This window comes from Sorex fumeus, unplaced genomic scaffold (genome assembly GCF_029834395.1).
Source record: "Sorex fumeus unplaced genomic scaffold, SorFum_2.1 ptg000034l, whole genome shotgun sequence".
Classification (NCBI taxonomy): Eukaryota; Metazoa; Chordata; class Mammalia; order Eulipotyphla; family Soricidae; genus Sorex; species Sorex fumeus.
The window spans coordinates 47,344,054-47,363,226 of NW_026606091.1; the positions used below are offsets into that span (position 1 = coordinate 47,344,054).

A 19,173-nucleotide genomic window follows, 5' to 3' on the forward strand; every position below is an offset into this window, starting at 1 on the left:
GAATTGAACCTGGGTTGGCCGCATGCAAGGCAAGCACCCTACCCGCTGTGCTATCTCTCCAGCCCCAGTATTTTTGGCCTTTTGTTTGTTTTGGTTTGGTTTTGGAGAAATGCCTGTCCGTACTCAGGGCTTACTCCTGGCTCTGTGCTCAGGGATCACTCCTGGTAGAGCTTGGGGGATCATATAGGGATGCCAGCGACAATACCTAAGTCAGGCACATATAGTGCATGTACCCTAACACTCTAATATCACTTGAGTTGCTAATAAGTGCTTTTAAAGTAATTTTTTACACTGATCTTAAATTTCCAGGATCATTGTTTTTATCTTATTTTTCTTTCTTCCAGTGAAATCTAATCTCATTTTAAGGATGTCTTAACTTCCCAAATCCAAGTAATGATTTTTTTTGTGATCTTTTAAATTTTTGCTTTGGTTTTTTGAATTAATGTTTCTTGGCAAGCGAGGTATAAGAAAATGGCATTAGTAGTGGCCCTTGTATAACTGAATGACTTTCATACTCTTGGTGTTCCCTGGTTGTCAAGTGGTGATTGATTTGTGTTCACATTTTAAAATGGAAAATCTAGATTTCTCATTATTGGTAACCTTAAGAATTTTCTTCAACTTTTATTTGTATTTGCTACATCTGAACAGAGCTCACTCTTGCAAGCATAGTTCGTTGAGCACAGAAGTCGGCAAGTCCAGTTCAGCCAACTGGAACTAGTAGACACTATAGTGTCATCGAATAGACATCCCTGCAGGGAACATAAGCTGAAGACAGAGGATTGCTAGTACCGCTCTCAAATGCAGAAATAGGAAATGTGTCTCTGAGAGATGGTTTGTGGCCAGGGACTTCTTGTTCATCATAACCACTTTTTTATTTGACCTCAGTGTATCTCATGGGACTGCCCAGAGTTACCTGACGTCGGTCCCCATCTCTCTGGACTTCAAAGGTAGCCACCCACAGCAGGTTTTCCTTACTCTTCACAGCTCTGCTTGCCATATTCTGTGTGTGAGAGACGGAAGGGGCATCGCCCACGTGGGTGCTTTGGAATCATCAGGACTGTTGGTTCTTAGATTCCACTCTCAAAGCCCCTTAATCCACACCTACTCCCAAGGCCAGCCCTTCCCAACCTTGACCATGGAGACACTATTCTCTCGTAGGTAAAAAAAAAAAAATCTTTTTAATCCTTCTGTAGTATTCCTTATTCCTTTAAACCTTTTCATATAAGAAGCTCTTTCTTTTGATTCTCCAACAATATATTTTCCTGAATTTTTTTAAACAGCATACTGCTAGAACTTCTACCAAAAGAAAAAGTTTTTTAAAAGTATGTTAGATGGGGCTGAGCAGTATCATAGCGGGTAGGGCATTTGCCTTGCACACGGCCAACCCGGGTTCAATTCCCAGCATCCCATATGGTCCCCTGAGCATCGCCAGGAGTGATTCCTGAGTGCAGAGCCAGGAGTAACCCCTGTGCATCGCCAGATGTGACCCAAAAAGCCAAAAATAAAAAGTATGTCAGATAAATATAATTTAACTGTTCTGCTACAGTTCAGGAGCTGACTGTGCCCTTTAATCAGTGTCATCATTTCTTTCTCATTGTTAATTAGCTAAGCATTCGTTACCGGTTTTTCCCAGTATACTAGGATTTGGGTTTCCATCTTCAGTCAACAGTTTTTGCATTGGCGTTTTGCAAAATTGAGAATGAATAGAATTATTTAAGGCCACATATTGTTTGATTTAATAATGAAACTGAGCCATCGGTTTGAAACTGTAGTGTTTAAGTCAGTTCTCACTGAAGTTAATCTGAGTAAATCAGGGTTCCTGGGTGTTTTGACTTTTGTTTTTTTGATTTTGTTTTTGTTTTTTGCTTTTTGGGTCACACCCAGAAAAGCACAGAAGTTACTCCCGGCTCAGGCACTCAGGAATTACCCCTGACAGTGCTCCGGGGACCATATGGGGTTCTAGGAATCGAACATGGGTCAGCCGTGTGCAAGGCAAATGCCCTGCCCACTGTGCTATTGATCCAGCCCCTCCTGGGTATCTTTAATAAGCCCAGGTGACTAACCCCTCAATTGAATTTGTTTTGTTTTGTTTCATTTGGGTTTTTAGATTTATTTTCACCCACACATCAGTGCTGGGGTGGGGGTAGGGACCTAGTCCCAACTGCCCAGGGATCAAACCTGGAGCTCCTGCAAGTGAAGCCTGCTCTCCGGTCCCTGAATTGGATTCTTCACTTAGGACTTTATACCCTGGTATACCTGATTCTTTTCTGTAGACGCCAGGCCAGAGTCAGCAGGACCCAGCTCAAGCCCTGCATCCCTGAGAAGAGCAAGCACAGTGCACCTGTGAGTGCGTCATGGTAAATACAGGCCAGTCGTACATGATCTGAGTGAAATGTGTAAGACCCACTTCTCTATGACATAGAAGGAACGAAGGAACAGCGGAGTTGCTTACAGATTTTAGATGATTTGTGTAAAACCTTTTTTTCCCCCTGCTTTTTGGGTCACACCCAGCAAAGCACAGGGGTTACTCCTAGCTTTGCACTCAGGAATTACTCCTGGCGGTGTTCAAGGGACCATATGGGATGCTGGGAATCGAACCCGAGTTGGCTGTGTGCAAGACAAATGCCCTACCTGCTGTACTATTGCTCTAGCCCCAATTTGTGTGAAACCTTTTAATGAGCGGTTGATTCTCAGTTCTTACTGGTTGTAATAATAGTAAATTGTATACTAGTATCAATTAATATAAAGCAAGTCCTTCAAACAATACAACTTGTCTAGGTCTATGAGAGTAGAAAGTACGTACCCAACTCTGCCTATTCAAGTCATTTTTGTATACTGTAACATTGTTTCTCTCTCTCTGGTGATAAGCACATTTAAAACAGATTGGGTGTAGGTCAAGGAGATGGCTCAAGGGCCGAAGGACATGCTTTGTATGAGGGAGCCCCTGGTTCCATCCCCTGCACTGCATCCTGAGCATCATGCTAAGAGTAGCGCCGTAGCACCATTGGGTGTGGCAAAAAAATTAACGAGCTACAGAAACATGGTGTTTAGCAACCAGCTTAGAGGGTGGAAATAGCCTTTTAAAGAGCGTTTAAACCATTGGATGAGATCTCCAGTTAGGTCTCCACTCTGAAGAATGTTAAAGGATTGTACAAGGCGGTCAGGTTTGTGGAGAAAAGGATTATGGGAAAAGGAGTCTAGAATTGTCATTGAAAGACACTGTTTTTGACTGGCACAAAGCCCATGACCATTTGTCAGGCTGGTGTCGCATGATGTGGTACAGTGTGTCTGTGGTAGGAGATTCTTCAGGCCAAGAGCTAAGGTGGGTATGTTGGACCCATAATAATGCTGGGCATATCAGGGTAGCGATTTGTAATTTTTAAGTCGGAGCATTAAAAGGTCAGTGAAGTGGCTGGAGAGAGAGCACAGAGGGTAGGGAATATGCTGATGACCTGGATTTGAGCCCTAGCCCCTGAAGCACTGCCGGGAGTGATCCCTGAGTGCAGAGCCAGGAGTAAGCTCTAAGAACCACCAGGTTTAGACCAAAAGCCAAAGAACAAGATGGAGGAAGCGAAATCAATGTGAAGATCAACTGAATTCTTGCATCAGCTCTTCATCTCCACTGTGTCTCATGTCCCTAGGCTTCCAGTGCATTCCAGAGGTCAGAACCATTGGCTTATGCACAACTTGGCATTGATTTTACTTCCAGGGGATACTCTTTGCTATATTTTCCTTTCCAAAGACAATAATTTCAAGCTTAAGACTGAATTGAGTAGATCCCAGGAGAATAAGCAAGGCTCCACCTATGGTTATGGACCCTGGTCTACCTCAGTATGTCCACTTGAAGTGTTACTTGCAATTAAGTTTGTTCTCAACTGAGAAGTTGGAAAGGTCTCTGGAGGTTTTCATTTATTTCCCTAATATCTCAATCCCTTAACCTTTCATTCTGATTCTAAATTAGCATGTGAGTTGTAGAGTCAGATTTTAAATTTGTCTCTTTATGAGTTTGTGAAAAGAATTGGAAGAAAATGTATAAATACCATTCAATATAAGATTACCCAGGATAGCACCTAAGAGAAGTTGAGACAATAGATTCCAAAGAGAGAACATCTCTTCAATGGCTTAGGGTAAAGCGAAAAATGTGTAATTCATCTTCCCTTCTTTGCATATTTGCATATTAATTTGCATATTAATCGATGTTGTGGTTGTTAATAGAAATGTTTACTCTTTGATTTGGGGGTTTTGTTTTTTTTTTAGAAATACTTTATACAAAGAAATTTTTCGATAAAGCATCTTTGTCTTTCTGTATTGATTTCTCTCCCCACTCACCGCCCCCGTACACACACGCCCTTCTGCTGTTGGAATGTCTGCATTCCTTATTACATCTAGCAAAATCACGGGGCCAATGCAAGGCCAATCCATTAATTCTGTGCTAGAAATAGGAGTTACTACTTTGATTATCATAGTGCATGCAATACTTATTCTTTTTTTTTTTTTATTCATTATATTCTCCTGCACGGCAGAGCCTGGCAAGCTCCCTGTGGCGTATTCGATATGCCAAAAACAGTAACAGCAAGTCTCACAATGGAGACGTTACTGGTGCCTGCTCGAGCAAATCGATGAACAACAGAGGACAGTGTTACAGTACATGCAAGCTTGATTAAAAATTTGATTCTAGGGGCTGGAGCGATAGCACAGTGTGTAGGGCATTTTGCTTTGCATGGAGCTGACACGGGTTCGATTCCCAGCATTCCATGTGGTCCCCTGAGCACATCCAGGAGTAATTCCTGTGTATCGCCAGGTGTGACCCAAAAAGAAAAAAAAATTTGATTCTAAAAACATGATCTCCTAAGCTTTTTCTGTTATTTATTTCACATTCTCCTAAGATGCAGTTCTCTAGAAGGAAAGGACCAGGAAATTGTTTAATGCTGTTTCTTGCTTTTGTTTCCAGCCTATTCTACCAAACTCAACAAATTCCCTGTGTTTAACATGAATGATGACTTAAATGACCTCTGCACCAGTGCAGTCAGCCCAAATACAACCAAAGCCACGCGGTACGCCCTGAATGTGTGGCGGTATTGGTGTATGACCAACGGGCTCAAAGACCACACAGACATCACCAAGGTCAGTAACTCGTGCTTCCTTCCTTAGCCGGCTTCTCCGAGCTGCCACGTGCTGGGTGCCGCACTACATAAAACAACCCATTCCTGTTGGCCTGGGGAAACTGCGAAAGGTCATCAGCTGGAAAAATCTGATTGGTTAACTGGTGGCGTCAGCTGGAAAGATTGTGCTCTGCCATTTGTACCAAAGTCCAACTTAATGTGTTCTCTGAATCTCTAGTTGTGAGACGTTCTCAAATTCAGATGAGAGGGAGGGTTTGACTGGTGAGACTAGGGAAGGACTTGCTCTTGGAGCCATGTTTTGAGGGGGGGCAGAATTTGTTCAGTTTGGATGAAGAGCCTGCTGTGGAGGGAGTTGAGGGAAGGTGTCATCTGCGCCAAAGGTTTTCTATATGGGAAGAGTTCGTTCTCAGTTGGGGCTTGAGAACCCTGCAGTGTCGAGCTAGAATCTTTGGAGGAAAGCACACCACCATTGAGGTGTGGTCTTGCTTTGGTCTATAAGGAGAGGCATGATTTGCCAGGTTATTGCAGTGGAAGCAAGGAAAGGGACCCTTGAAGAAGGGAAACTCCTCAGACCCAGGCTGCAAGAGCGTAACAGCCGGGTCCAAGACAGGAAGCAGCATAATGCTGAGTAATATTTTAGAGAAGTTAAACTGGAAGTGATCAGCGAAATGTTAGCCAGTAGTCCTTGGCACTCAACACCCTCCTTTTTAAAAGTGCTCTTAAAAATCTCTTCTATCTTGAGAACTGCAATTTCTGGGTGGATGGAACAGTGCTTACACTTGTAAAGACAGTGCAAAAATGTATTTTGACTTGGATTTATTGAATCTAAGTCACACAGATGGATGTTTCCTGTAAGCATTTGGGACTGAGATTTAAAATGTAGAGGATGGCAGGGCTGGAGAGATAGTACAGCAGTAAGACACTTGCCTTGCATGAGGAGAACATCCCTAACATCCCATATGGTCCTCCATGCCCCACCAGGAACGATTCTTAGACAGTCAGGAGGAAGCCCTAAGCACCATTGAGGAGGGGTGCGGGGAAACATGGATGGGGCCAAGAAATAGGAGGTACTTCAGCCTCCACTCTGGTTCAAATCCCCACACCATATACAGACCCCTGAACAAGGCCAGGGATACTCCTGAGCACAGAGCCAAAAATAGTCCCTGAGCACTAAGGAGTGTGGCCCAAACCGTCCTGAGTAATGTGTTACTCTAATCCCCCAGTAATCACAAGGGAAATGCTAAAGCCCCAAGTATTGATGTCTTGCAAGTAGAAGCTATTATTGAAGTCAGGAGCAGGAGATACCTCAGGCGATGACATGAGCAGGAAGTGAAACAACAAGTTTGAGTTTGCTTCATCTGCTAGGACACACTGGATACTGGGGGACCTTTTCTGTTGACTTTCAGAAAGAAAAGGAAATATGTACAGGACCAAACAAGAAGAGCACAAATGACACTGGAGCAGGGAGCATATACAAGGGCATCACTCTGTGAGGGGGGTACTAAGAGTCTCTTAAGGGAAGTAAAGGCTCTGTTTAAGTGGGGGGGGGGGGGGCGGAAATGAGGGCATATGGGAAGCCTAAAGGGATCTTAGTTTCTCCTTTCTTACAGAGTTATAGGCTAATAATCTTTTAACAGAAATGTGGGATCCAAAGTGCGATGCTCAGGCTGTTGCAGATTAAGAGCAATAAAATACTTGTTCACTTAGAAACAATAAATCTTCCAGGCCAGAGAGAAAGCTCAATGGGCTGATTGCATGCTTGGCTTTCAGGAGACCCTCATTTGATCCACAGTCTCATATGGTCCCCTGAGCACTGCCAGGAGTAACTTTTGAGCACCAAGCCAGGAAGAGGAAGATAGCCCCCAAAATACAAGAATAGCCCAATTGAAAAAAAAAAAGATTAAAATAAGTTATGGTAATGAACCACAAGCTACTCAGGTAACAAAATCAACATGAGTGAGGATGACAAGAAAGAGCAGATTGAGACACTATAGACTGTCGTCATTGATTATAGACAAAGCATGTAGAGGATGTTAAAGAGTGCAGAGGTTTGCCAATCCAAGTGATGCAACAGACTTGAAAATAAATAAGAATTTCCATTTCAGGCTCAGAAGTAGACGCCTGAAAACTGGGCACCAGAGAGGAATGAAACTTTTTCAGGACAGAGCAGGCAGCCCTGAACTTGATCTCTAAGACAAAGTGAGAACAGTGTCCTGGCACCCAGACACTGGGCAGTTTCTGAAGTGCAGGGAAGGTAGAAGAAATCAAACAGAACCCAGCAATCCAAATGAAAACTGAGCCCAGAGTTCAGGACGCCTAAGGCTATGTGGGTACCGAATTTAAAGGTAAGAGTATGATAAATGAGAGGTGCTTGTTGTAAACCAACCTCTAAGTATACAAAACCAAGAGAGTTGATAATCTTGTAGCGGAAATAAGAATTGAAAACATGCCATACAAGAGGGACAGAAAAAAGTTAAAAGGCAACTGGAGAGACAGTACAGTGGGTAGGTCACTTGCCTTGCATGTCGCAAACCCAGGTTCAGTTCCTAGCACCCCAGGTGGTCCCTTGAACCTGATCTAAGACATATAAACATTTATACTCTTGAAGACCAACATTTTTCCTCGCTTAAAAAATTAACACACAAGTAAATAATCCATGCAGGAAGTAAAACTCACAAGGGACCAGAACAATAAATCATACAGTGGGTAGGATCCCTGCCTCGTATGCAGCCCCATGGAGTCAGTCCCCAGCACCCCGTAAGGTCCTCTGAGTTCAGAGCCAGGACTAAGTCCTAAATAAATCTAGGTTTCTCCCCCCACCAGAAAAAGAGGAAATCACAAAGAAAGTTTTACATTTAACTGAGTGAAAATCAATCACAATTTTTTTCAGAATTGTGGGAAGCAACCCAAGCAATGCTTAGGAAAAGAGGGTCACTTTAAATATAAACCCTCACATTTGTGATCTACTGTTTTTCAACACCGGGACTAAAATAACTCAGTGGAGGGAGAATTGTTATTTGAACAGATGCCATGAAAACTTCATGCCCAATGCAAAAGCCACTGTACCCTAGGTCATATATAAAAATGAACTTAAAATGAACCAAAGACTTAAATGTGTAAGAGCTGAAACAATAATATTCTTAGAAGCAAATAAAAGGAGAGAGATTTGTGTGCTTGAATTGGGCAAGAGTTTCTTAGCTATGATTCCAAAAAGACAAGCAACCAAGAAAAAGTATGTCAATGGAAATCCATTAAATTAGAAAATTTGTGCTTCAAAAGATGCTATCAAGGAGATGAAACAAACCCATTGAATGGGAGAGAGTATTTGCAAATGACGTGTGTGATAGAGAACTTTTGCTTTTAAATATTTGAAGATGTTTGACAGCAATGAAAGATCAAATAACCGAATTTCAAAATGAGCAGATGGGAGTCAGGTATGAGGTTTGAGTGGTCTTACATGTGCAAGACCCTGGGTTCAACCTTGAGGACTTCAGGGTTGAAATTGTTACACTCATACATTTCTGGTGAAATATGAAATTATGCAGAGGCTCTGAAAACAGTCTAATGGTTCCTCGGAACAGGGCCAGAAAGATAACATAGAGGGTAGGGTTCTTTTCTTGCATGAAGCTAACATGGGTTCAATCCTTGTCAGCACCTATGATCCCCGAGCACTGTCAGGAGTGATGCCTTGTGCACAAAGCAAGGAGTAAGCCTTAAGCACAGCTGGGTATGACCCTAACACCAAGAAAAGTTGAACAGAGTTATTCTTTCAGTCAACAAATCCATCTGTGGGCATATACTCGATAATAGTGTAAGTATACACACACTATACACAAATGCTCACTGTAACATTATTCAAATAGATAAAATGTTGTAACCACCCAAATTTCCATGTTTGAATATATCCAAGGTTTAAATGAAACTTGAAAATATTATATGAAATGTCAGACAAGACAAGAAAAGACAAAACTTACAGAAGGTACTAGAATGGGCAAGTTCATAGAGATTAATTGTAAGGAGGTGACCAGAAGTGAGGGAGAGGAGAAACCATTGGGCGATTGCTTAATAATAGGTTTTGTTTGAAATTAACGGCATTGATGGCCACATAACACTATGGATATTCATCATGCCACTGAATTATACACATATAATTATATATATGAAAGTAGCATATTATATATATTACACATATAATTATATATATGCAAGTGGCATGTTATGTATATTTGCCATAATTTAAAAAAAAACAATTACCTTTATTAATAAATTTTTGATTCACTGAGTTCATCACCATTTTTGTTTCTACTAACCTTCACCTTATCTAGGCCAGAGGGTCTTGTCTTCCAGACTTTAGAAGATACCTATCAGGTGAGGGGGACACAGTCTTAAAGAGACTATTGTCTGTACCCGAGAACTTTGGCCTTTCCATGCAGGGAACCATGAAATGAGCCCAGTCTCTCTAAACCTTCCATGGTGTACACATTGTCCCAGGTAGAGCAAAAACCTCACTTGTCCAGTACAGTGTAAGTATTAATTCATCATTTATAGGTTCTAAGATTTCTTAGTTTTCCTATGTTACCTAGTAGAATAATATGTAAGAGGAAAATTGTATTTCTGTCTCTGTAATATGTGTCTGCGTAATATGTTTACAGGGAACACGCAATTGAGATGTTTTTAATAGGCTGTTGACTCAAGGAATTAGCAGGGTTTTTTTAATAAGAAAGAATTCCTGCAGCTGTGTCCTCCTTCAAACTGGTCCACAGGCTGCGATCCCTCACTAGAAAATAGTATCTTCATGCCCAGTTCAAATCTTCTTGAATAAAGTAAAATGTTAATAACTACAAAAATGAAGTTAGTTTTGTGCCAGCGATGTCTTGTGTGTGTGTTTGCTGGAGGAGGGCGTGCTCCCAGATAGTGCTCAGAGGCCCGGGAGCCACTCCCCAGGATACTCTGCGGGCTTGCGGGTACAGTGCTGTGACGGCTACTGGGGCTGTACCTGGCAGCACTGAGGACAGTGGGGCATACAGTGCCAGGGATCCAACCTGGGACTTAGCACATACGAGGCATCTGTGCTGACCTTGTGACCTCTCACCTCTGACCTTGCAATGGTTTCTTCAAGATGCATTTTGTTTTCTTAAAGCCTTATAGTTAGGTCCAGAGAAATGGCTTAAAGGGCTGGAGCACATATTTGCAGGTAGAAGACCAGATGCCCCAAACGCTGAATTGGGAATAGCTTCTAAGCATTACCAAGGGTCGACCAAAAACCAAAACTGAGAAGAAAACACAGTTTATAAACATTTTTTACTTCCTTTATCCCCCTAGGGACAAGACAGTTACAATGGGAAATTTGAGGCTTTCGCCAAATGGTTTCTCCTGATTTTACCTATAACTCTTTCAAGTGTCAAAGATTCTTATCTAATTTCAGAATTCAGAATTTCTTCCTTCCTTTTTTCCTTCCTTCCTTCCTTCCTTCCTTCCTTCCTTTGTTCCTTCCTTCCTTCCTTCCTTCCTTCCTTCCTTCCTTCCTTCCCTTCTTCCCTTCTTCCCTTCTTCCCTCCGTTCCTTCCCAGGGCCTTTTGGGTTTAGGGCGATATCCAGCAGTTCTTAGGGCCTCCTCCTAGCTCAGTGTATGGAAATCACTCTTGGTGGTTTTCAGGGGACCGTGCAGTGCCAGGATTGAATGTACTGCATGCAGAGCACACATACATTCCAACCCATTGTGCTCTCTCTCCAGCCTGTTTTTTTCTTCGTCTGATCTTTTCCACCTGGGGTCACCTGCCCTGTGACCAAACTCTTACACCTCTTTGTAAGCTTATATTCCTTTTGGCTCCAGGAAACCAAGTGTATAATTAATTCATGGTGAATTTTGATGTGAGAAATCAATTCAGAGCAACTGATGAAGGAAAATAATTTATTTCAATGTTTTCATAACAAATTAAAGACCTTGATAATCTGGAGGAGTAATCACAAGCCAAAATGCACTCTGAAAAAACTAAGAAGTCACCTAACATGGGCCAGAATGAACAGTTGCTTTCTGTAAACAATAATTACTTTTGCTGTGATTTTATTTTTAAACGTGTGAAATTCTGTGGATATCAAGAAAAATGTTCTACATCTCAAGTCAGCTTGGTTCTTTTTATTCCACACTAGTTCATTTATTTAGTGTGCCTTTACCAGTTCATTGGGTAGTTATTTTACATTTTAAGCCTTCTGCTATGTATTTGAAAACTTTGCAATATATAAGAAACAGTTCTTGCTTCGGGCAGCTTTCATTTCACAATGAGAGACAGACATATTGTTCAGAGACTCTGCAGTATGGAAAGGGCCATAATAAAATATTTAAATTGAATGTCATAGATTCCAAATGAGGCAGTCACTTTATGTTAAAAAATCTGGAGAAACCGTTATATATGACAGTAGGATTTGAACTGGATCTGAAAATAGATTTTCCAAGGACTAAATGAAAAAACATTACAGAGCTGAATAGATAGAGTGGTTAAGGCACTTGACTCGCACACAGCCAAACCAGCTTCAATCTCCAGAACGACATATGGTCCCCCATCCCCTCCAGAATTGACCCCTGAACACAGAGCCAGGAGTATTCCCCGAGCACAGTCAAATATAGCCCACAAAAACAAAAAGGAAAAACATTCTAGGCAGAGAAAGTAGCATGTGTGAAAATCTAGAAGTAGGTAAAGGGCCTTGGAGATACAGTGAATGACAAACATTTCAGTGAGATTGGAAAATAGAATACAAAGAGAACAGAAAACCAGATTTGAGAGACAAGATGCCTCTCAATGAACTATTGCTGCATAACAAATGACCCCAGAACTTGGTGGATTAAGGAAACATTATTATATGGGGACCAGAGTGATAGTCAGCAGCTAGGGTATTTGCCTTTCACGTGGCCAACCTGGGTTCTGTTCCTGGCATTCCATATGGTCCCCAAGCATCACCAAGTGTCATTCTTGAATACAGAGCAAGGAGCAACCTCTGAGCATCACCAGGTATGGCCCCAGACTATCCCCCGGAAAAATGAAACGTCATTGTATTTCACTCTGGATTCAACGAGTTGTGGATCGTTTTCTCCCAGTCTCATTTGGAGAATTCACGTGGTTGCAGATGTGGATATCAGAGGGAAGACAGCTTGTCTCTGCCCCACATGTCCTCACAAATCTCTGTTTCCATGTTCTAACTCATGTCCCTTACAAAGCAGCATCATGTATTAAAATTATGAAATAAGAACCTGTAAGAAGTTATAATATATAAGCAGAAAAATCTCAACCCCCCCCTTGAGTCCCAGATTTATAGTTCCTACAGTCACTCTGTAGAGCTCCTCTTGTTCAGAGACCTGCTTGCCCAGATTCCAAGATTTAATGGGACCACAGAAAGGCACAATAGTAGGCTGCAGGGAAAAGGAGAGGAGAAATTATTATTGTGTTCTCTTTATACACAGTCCACCACAGGGTAAGAAACAGATTGTGAAGATTTGTTTACAAGGTTTAGAATTTATATCAAGTACTATCAGAAGTTGGCTGCTTTCTTTTGAAGAATCAAGATGAAAGTAAAATATTCTGCTCAGCACCTCTGATTTTAGAGCTGTTTCTCTCCCATCATCTTTACGGTTACTTATAGAAGTCATGGGCTGGAGCGATAGCACAGCGGTAGGGCGTCTGCCTTGCACGCAGCCAACATGGCCGACCCGAGTTCGATTCCTCCGCCCCTCTCGGAGAGCCCGGCAAGCTACCAAGAGTATCTCGCCTGCACGGCAGAGCCTGGCAAGCTCCCCATGACGTATTTGATATGCCAAACAGAGTAACAAGTCTCACAGTGTTACTGGGCCCGCTCGAGCAAATCGATGAGCAACGGGAGGACAGTGATACAGTGATAGAGGTCATAATTATTACAGTGGTCTACTCACAGGTCCACGTGTTTGGATCAGGAGTGGAACAATAAGAATCCTTACTTTGGGCTTGTTTTCTACTGAAAAGGACAACTTTTCACTTGACAATATGTGATACTATGAGAAGTAGACCTTGGGGAGTATTGGGTGGCTATTTTGACAATATCTTGAAAAAAATCTATGGTGAATAGATTTTCTCATATCTTATATTGTTTAATTGTATTTTTTCCTTTCCTTTTTTCCCCCCTCTCTTTTGCTGTTATGCCTATAGGAAGTTTCCCAAATTAGTAGATTTTTTTTTTAATAAAGATTACACGGGGGCCAGAGAAGTTAGTACAGTGGTCAGGGCACTTGCCTTGCAGTCAACCTCTGTTTGATCTTCAGCACCCACATAAAACCCCTTGAGCACCACTAGGAGTGATACTTAAGCACAGAGCCAGGAGTAAGCCCAGAAGACCTGCCAGGTATGGCCAAAAACATTGAATAAAATTGTGATTTCATTTTTAATGTCTTTCTAATCTGTCACTGTAATCTATTCAGATTTATTTTCTGGTTTATTAATTTATTTTAATTTTGTGATTTACTCTGCAGTTTATTTTTTCTAGATTTTTCAAGGTGCATAATCAGTTTGTTTTTGCTTAGCAGTTTATTTTTTTGGTTTTTGTTCATGTGTTTTTATGGCCACACCTGACAATACTCAGAGATTACTCAGAAAATATTCCTGGCAGTGCCTCGGGGACCATGATGAGATGCCAGAAATTGAACCTTGGTCAGCTGTGTGCAAGGCTAGTGCCCTACCCACTGTACTATCTCTCTAGTTCCCAGTTATTTTCTAACTTGTTGTTCAATACTGACATTAGCATTTGTTTGGCAGCATTCCATCCGAGAATTGGGGGGGTGGAAACTGAAATCAGGCCCCAGAGCCTGCACCCGACCATAGAACCCCACCCCCTGCTCCGGCATCTGCATTGTCATATAGAATCCATGACTTTGGTTCCCTTTAAATCTATAGTTTGGCTTTTGTTCTCTTTTTGACCTAAGGGCTGTTAGAATAGATGTTACTCGTACTGTTTCTGATTTTAATGATTTTTGACATTTTCTATTCTAGACTATATATTCAGCCTGAAATGACCATGAGTAAGGTAGAGTTTTCTCCCTATAGCTGGTTCTTAAAAAGAAAGTTTTTCTCACCAGCCCAGCTTCCCTTTCCTCTTATCATACCCAAGTAAAAGATTGTGTAGAGCCGTTATATTGTATGCATAGTTGTTATGTATTTTAAACAAATACTGATTTTAAGCCACAGATTTTTCAGGTGCATTCAAGTTAAAAAAATCAAGAAGCATTAGCTTTCTATGCAAAATAGACCTGTCATACTTGTATTTCCCTAAGGCACCATGTTTAGTGCCAGCAGTTCCAAACAGTATGTGCATATATCAAAGAAATGAATGCTGAGATAATTCAGGAGATTTGCAAGGGAGGACGGCTGAATTTTATTGAAGAAGGAAGAAACGCCTTGCTAGAAAAGGCCTTATAGAGAATAATAGAGTAAGCAAGCTAATAATAATTTATTATTATGTCCATAAATAAATATGCCCCTTTTATAAATGTAGATGTATATTTACACACACGTAGATGTGTGCATGTGTTTATTACTACTTACAGACCCTTTCCATTAACTTATAGTAATCCTTTGGAATCATTAGTAAGTCCAGGGGTTCTTGCTAGTTGGGTGTCCTCAAGTGTGTAACCTCAGTGTTTGTCTCATTCGAGATCCCCGCAGTGAAGTTGAACGAGCTGCTCGAGAACTTCTACGTCACCGTGAAGAAGAGCGACGGCTCCGACTTCCTGGCCACCTCCCTGCACGCCATTCGCCGAGGCCTGGACCGCATCCTGAAGAACGCAGGGGTGGGCTTCTCCATCACCAGCAGCACCTTCAGCTCCTCCACCAAGAAACTCAAGGAGAAGCTGTGGGTGCTGAGCAAGGCGGGCATGTCGGGCGCCCGTTCTCGCAACATCGTCTACTTCTCCCTGTCGGACGAGGAGGAGATGTGGCAGGCGGGGTGCCTGGGCGACGACAGCCCCATCACCCTGCTGTCCACCGTGGTCAAGTACAACAGCCAGTACCTGAACATGCGGACCCTGCAGGAGCATGCCGACCTCATGTACGGTGACATCGAGCTGCTCAACGACCCGCAGAACCAGCCCTACTTCGCCCGGACGGACAGTGTCAAGCGGGAGAGTCGCAGCGGCTCCACGCGCGTCTGCCACGGGAAGATCTACCACGAACACTCTCGGGGCCACAAGCAGTGCCCTTACTGCCTCCTCTACAAGTACATGTACATCCACCGGCCCCCGACCCAGATGGAGGCCAAGTCGCCTTTCTACCTGACGGCCAGGAAGGAGGCCACGGACATGGGCAGCGTGTGGTACGAGGAGCAGAGGATGGGCCTGCGGTCTCTCCGGGGCATCGTCCCCAACCTCGCCAAGAAGGTCAAGCTGGAAAACTGCGAGAACTTCACCTTCGTGTCATTTACTCAGGTGTCCCGGAGGCTGGGCTCCCACAGCTGCTGCCAGTGAGCCCTCCCCGGCCCGGGCCCCAGCATCCAGGCAGCTGCCGACGACAACTGTGAATTCGGGCTCAGGCCGGTCTTGGTGCACAGGACGGACCCGCTATTCCTTTGGACGCGGGGGTGTGTCTTCTGTAAGCGAAGGAGCAGATGAGTCTCCATCATGGGGATGCGTTGCTCAAATGCAACATCACCGTTGTGGAAGTGTTGAATCTAACGCTGTGGATAATTGCTCTCAGTACACAAGCGGGAGGCAGTTCGTTTTATCTAGTGCCTTTTTAGCACAGACTTCCTCAAAAAAAAAAAAAGTAATGGTTAAAAAAAAAATCCCAGTAGCCTGGTAGCTTTAGAATGTGATCAAGACTGTGTACACTTTGTGGAATGACACTCACAAGAAGGAACTCGGGAGAGACAGGCCTGTCAACCCTTTCCCAGAGAAAACTTGGCCCTGGACTCTCTTTCTCCTTCATTTGCAGCGGGCCAGTGGGGAGCCTGGTCAGTGGAGCCAGCATTCTGATGGACCAGATGGCGGGACAGCCGCTCCCGGCCGCGCCCTTCCGGCGGCGTCGGGAGGAACTTCACCTCTGCCTCCAGCATCCACCGACACCATTTTATGGGGCCCAGAAGAAAGTCAAATGCACCAAAAGGTGTTGGCAGAAATAAGGTTTCCGGCGAACCAGCTGGATTGCCCCATGCGGGGACTCCCGGTCACGCGTGAAGGAGTGGCGTGGGAAAGCCGTCTGGGATCAAAATGTGAAAGCCCCCCTCAAGTAGAAGTGCCTACGTTTTACTTCTCAACCACACAAACGCGTTTTCATCTTCACGGTGGTTTGTTTTTTGGGTTTTTTTTTTTTCAGAGTCTGTTTTCATCTGTTCGTTATTTCCCACACATGCTCTGTCGGGATCGAGCACTGACAGTGAAACCACGGAAGGTAGTTTTCGGACTCCCCGCACCCCCCGCCCCTCTTTCGCCCTATCCCACCCTCCCCCAGAAAAATCCAAGAAAACAAGCTGCAAAGAAAACAAATCCCAAAGTCTGTTCATTAACCAGCGTTGAAGTCGTTCTGTCCAAGTGGGACTTCTTCAGCCACAATAAATGTCATTCTTTTAGGTTGGCACCAATGCTTGGGGTACACTGTTGGGACCAGCCTATCAGGTAAGCCAAGCCAGCATTGAGGGCCTACTTGTAAAGTCTCCTGCAGTTTGAAAGTCTCGTCATTCAGGGAAAAATAAAGTCAACCTGCGCACCTGTTAGTGAGACAGCCACAGGATTTCCTAATTTCTGGAGCCCAAAGATTGATGATTAATAATAATAATTCTTGGGAACTTTGAGTCAAGACTGGTATGACTTCACTGGTATTATTTTCCTTGTGTATTCTTTCTAATCCCAATTAAAATTCCAGTATTTATTTTGCAGAGGTCCTAAAGTAATACCTATTTCTTCTTCGATATCTTATCTTGGTATTTATTTTGATTGTGAAAAGTATTCACTGGTCATTGAAATATGTAATTTCTCATCTAACAGAGAAGAGTCAACCAATGCTGCCTTAAGGTTTAATGTTCTTTCCTTTTTATTTGCTGTACATTTATCATTCTGTTTTGCCAGTTGATCTTTCCTGAGTATCAATTAATCTTGTCATGTCTCCATTTGTATACAGAAGACAGTATTTAATAATGTTCTGATTTGTTGCTGGATACTGTTGTTTGTGGTTTCCAGTGGATATTTGATGAAAATGAGACACAAAATACTAGGTTTTTTTTCCTTTAGTTTGCTGAACACCCAAAGCAGAGTTTATTTGTGAAGAGCAAATATTTTTTTTGTTTCCCAGTTCTGCCCTTAAACGTAAATATAATCTATGTGAACTATATATAGGGCATGCAGCCCTATTAAATAAAACCCATGTTTATTTTAAATAGATTCAAAAATTTGTCACTAGGAATCCCTGGAATCTTTTTCGATTTTAACATTTCCAAAAGTAGCAATAATTGATTCAGAGTTTGTAATCTTTCGGATAGCGGCTTTTCATCTGCCGAATAACCATTTCTGCCTCAACTTGGTTGCTTATCATCTATTTGATATACTATAAATCCCCAGAGCTCCGAAATGAATGATTATAATAAAAAAAATCAGGAGGGTAAAATTTTCCATGCTCTGTGATGGAATGAAATTGTATCTCGGCATCCTGAATTCTCATTATGTGCCTCCTTGGGGACTTGGAATGAGGAATAAGACACATTTATCAAATGCTGCTCTGTGTCACCCATTACACTGGTACTTTGTCTATGATATATATGTGCATCACACACACTTTCAGTGTATATGGGGTAATGCCTAGTTAACCTGATGGAAGAGCAAAACACATCTCTCTGTTTGTCCATATTCATTCTCAGAGGACCCAAAGGGGACCAGCGGAGCTAATTCTGGCTGGCATTCCGGAATCCCACTCTAAAGCGTACCTATGACTCCCCGTGGTCGCCATGATTTTCTATTCATGATGAAGCTAGGAGAAAGGGAAATCCCAGAGAAGGGCAGAGAGGTGCTTTAATAGCCTTTTTTTTCCCCACTTTAGATTTTTTTGTGAATTTGTGAATACTTACTCATTCTCAACATAAAGGTGAGAATGAATAAGTATTCACAAATTCACCTAGGCAGGAGTGGCCTTGGGGCACTGTTAGAAATGGAAGTGCTGTAGGTGTTCCAAGAGTCTGGATTTCTTTGGGTTACCATAGCACCTTCTCTATCTTCTTTCAGAGGGCTCTGATTGCTTGGTCCCTTCTCCCCCAAATCTGTCAGACCTCCCTGCTGAAAGTTGATTTAGAAAGAATATGAAGCAAGAGAACTTAAAGCATTGGGATTGAGATTTAGCACAGGCTCTGATGTAATAGGCAATTTTGGTTCTAACTTTGGGCCACAGAATGGCATCATTCAACTATCTTGCATTGCACAGCATATTTCTCCCATCATGTAAAACCCTCTCCGTTAAATTGTTAAACTTGACACCAAACCTGATGATCTAGTTACGTTTATACCCATGAATTCTACCTCCAAACCAACCACGCCCCGATACCTCAGATATAAGCAAAAACAAGGAAAAAACAGAGAAACCTGACGTGGCTTGATGAGAAAGCTTGTCTGTCGTTTAGTGTGTCTGCCAAGGGGACTACGATGGAAGGATCTTGCCAGAGTCGTGAAAGAAATGATCTCCTTGGTCATGTGGCATTTTCCACCTCTCAGCATTGAAAGCTTGCAATCTGTCCTGACTGATAATCAGGTCAGAAGTTTTTAGAGTCTGAACAACTAATCATTATGGATGAAGTAAAAAATCCTCTTGCTGTAGTAAAAAGATGATCACTTCCTGGGAGGGTCTTCAATACCCATTTGGCAAATTATGGGATCACTGGAATGGATTGTTTTCAAAGTGAACAATGTTATACTTTTGCAGTTCTCAGGATCACACAGTCAGGAAGTGGCAAAACTAGGAAGCAAATTCCCCACTTCTTCAAGATCAGGTAGTGAGTCGCCTAACTTACTGTGTCTCATTATACTGTGACTTTTATTTTTTGTGAATAATGTTTTTCT

General features: G+C 42.5%; 1 protein-coding gene across 1 annotated transcript in view; it reads left to right on the plus strand.

The window, feature by feature from the left end:
* The window catches only part of KIAA1958 (KIAA1958 ortholog), a 183,989-nt gene extending 168,371 nt beyond the window's left edge, over positions 1–15,618 (plus strand). The window contains exons 3-4 of the mRNA XM_056117163.1: positions 4,952–5,124; positions 14,797–15,618. Of these exons, the coding sequence (XP_055973138.1) occupies positions 4,952–5,124; positions 14,797–15,603 (980 nt within the window). The 3' untranslated portion in view covers positions 15,604–15,618. The remainder of the gene's footprint in view (positions 1–4,951; positions 5,125–14,796) is intronic.
* The last annotated feature ends 3,555 nt before the right edge of the window (positions 15,619–19,173 follow it).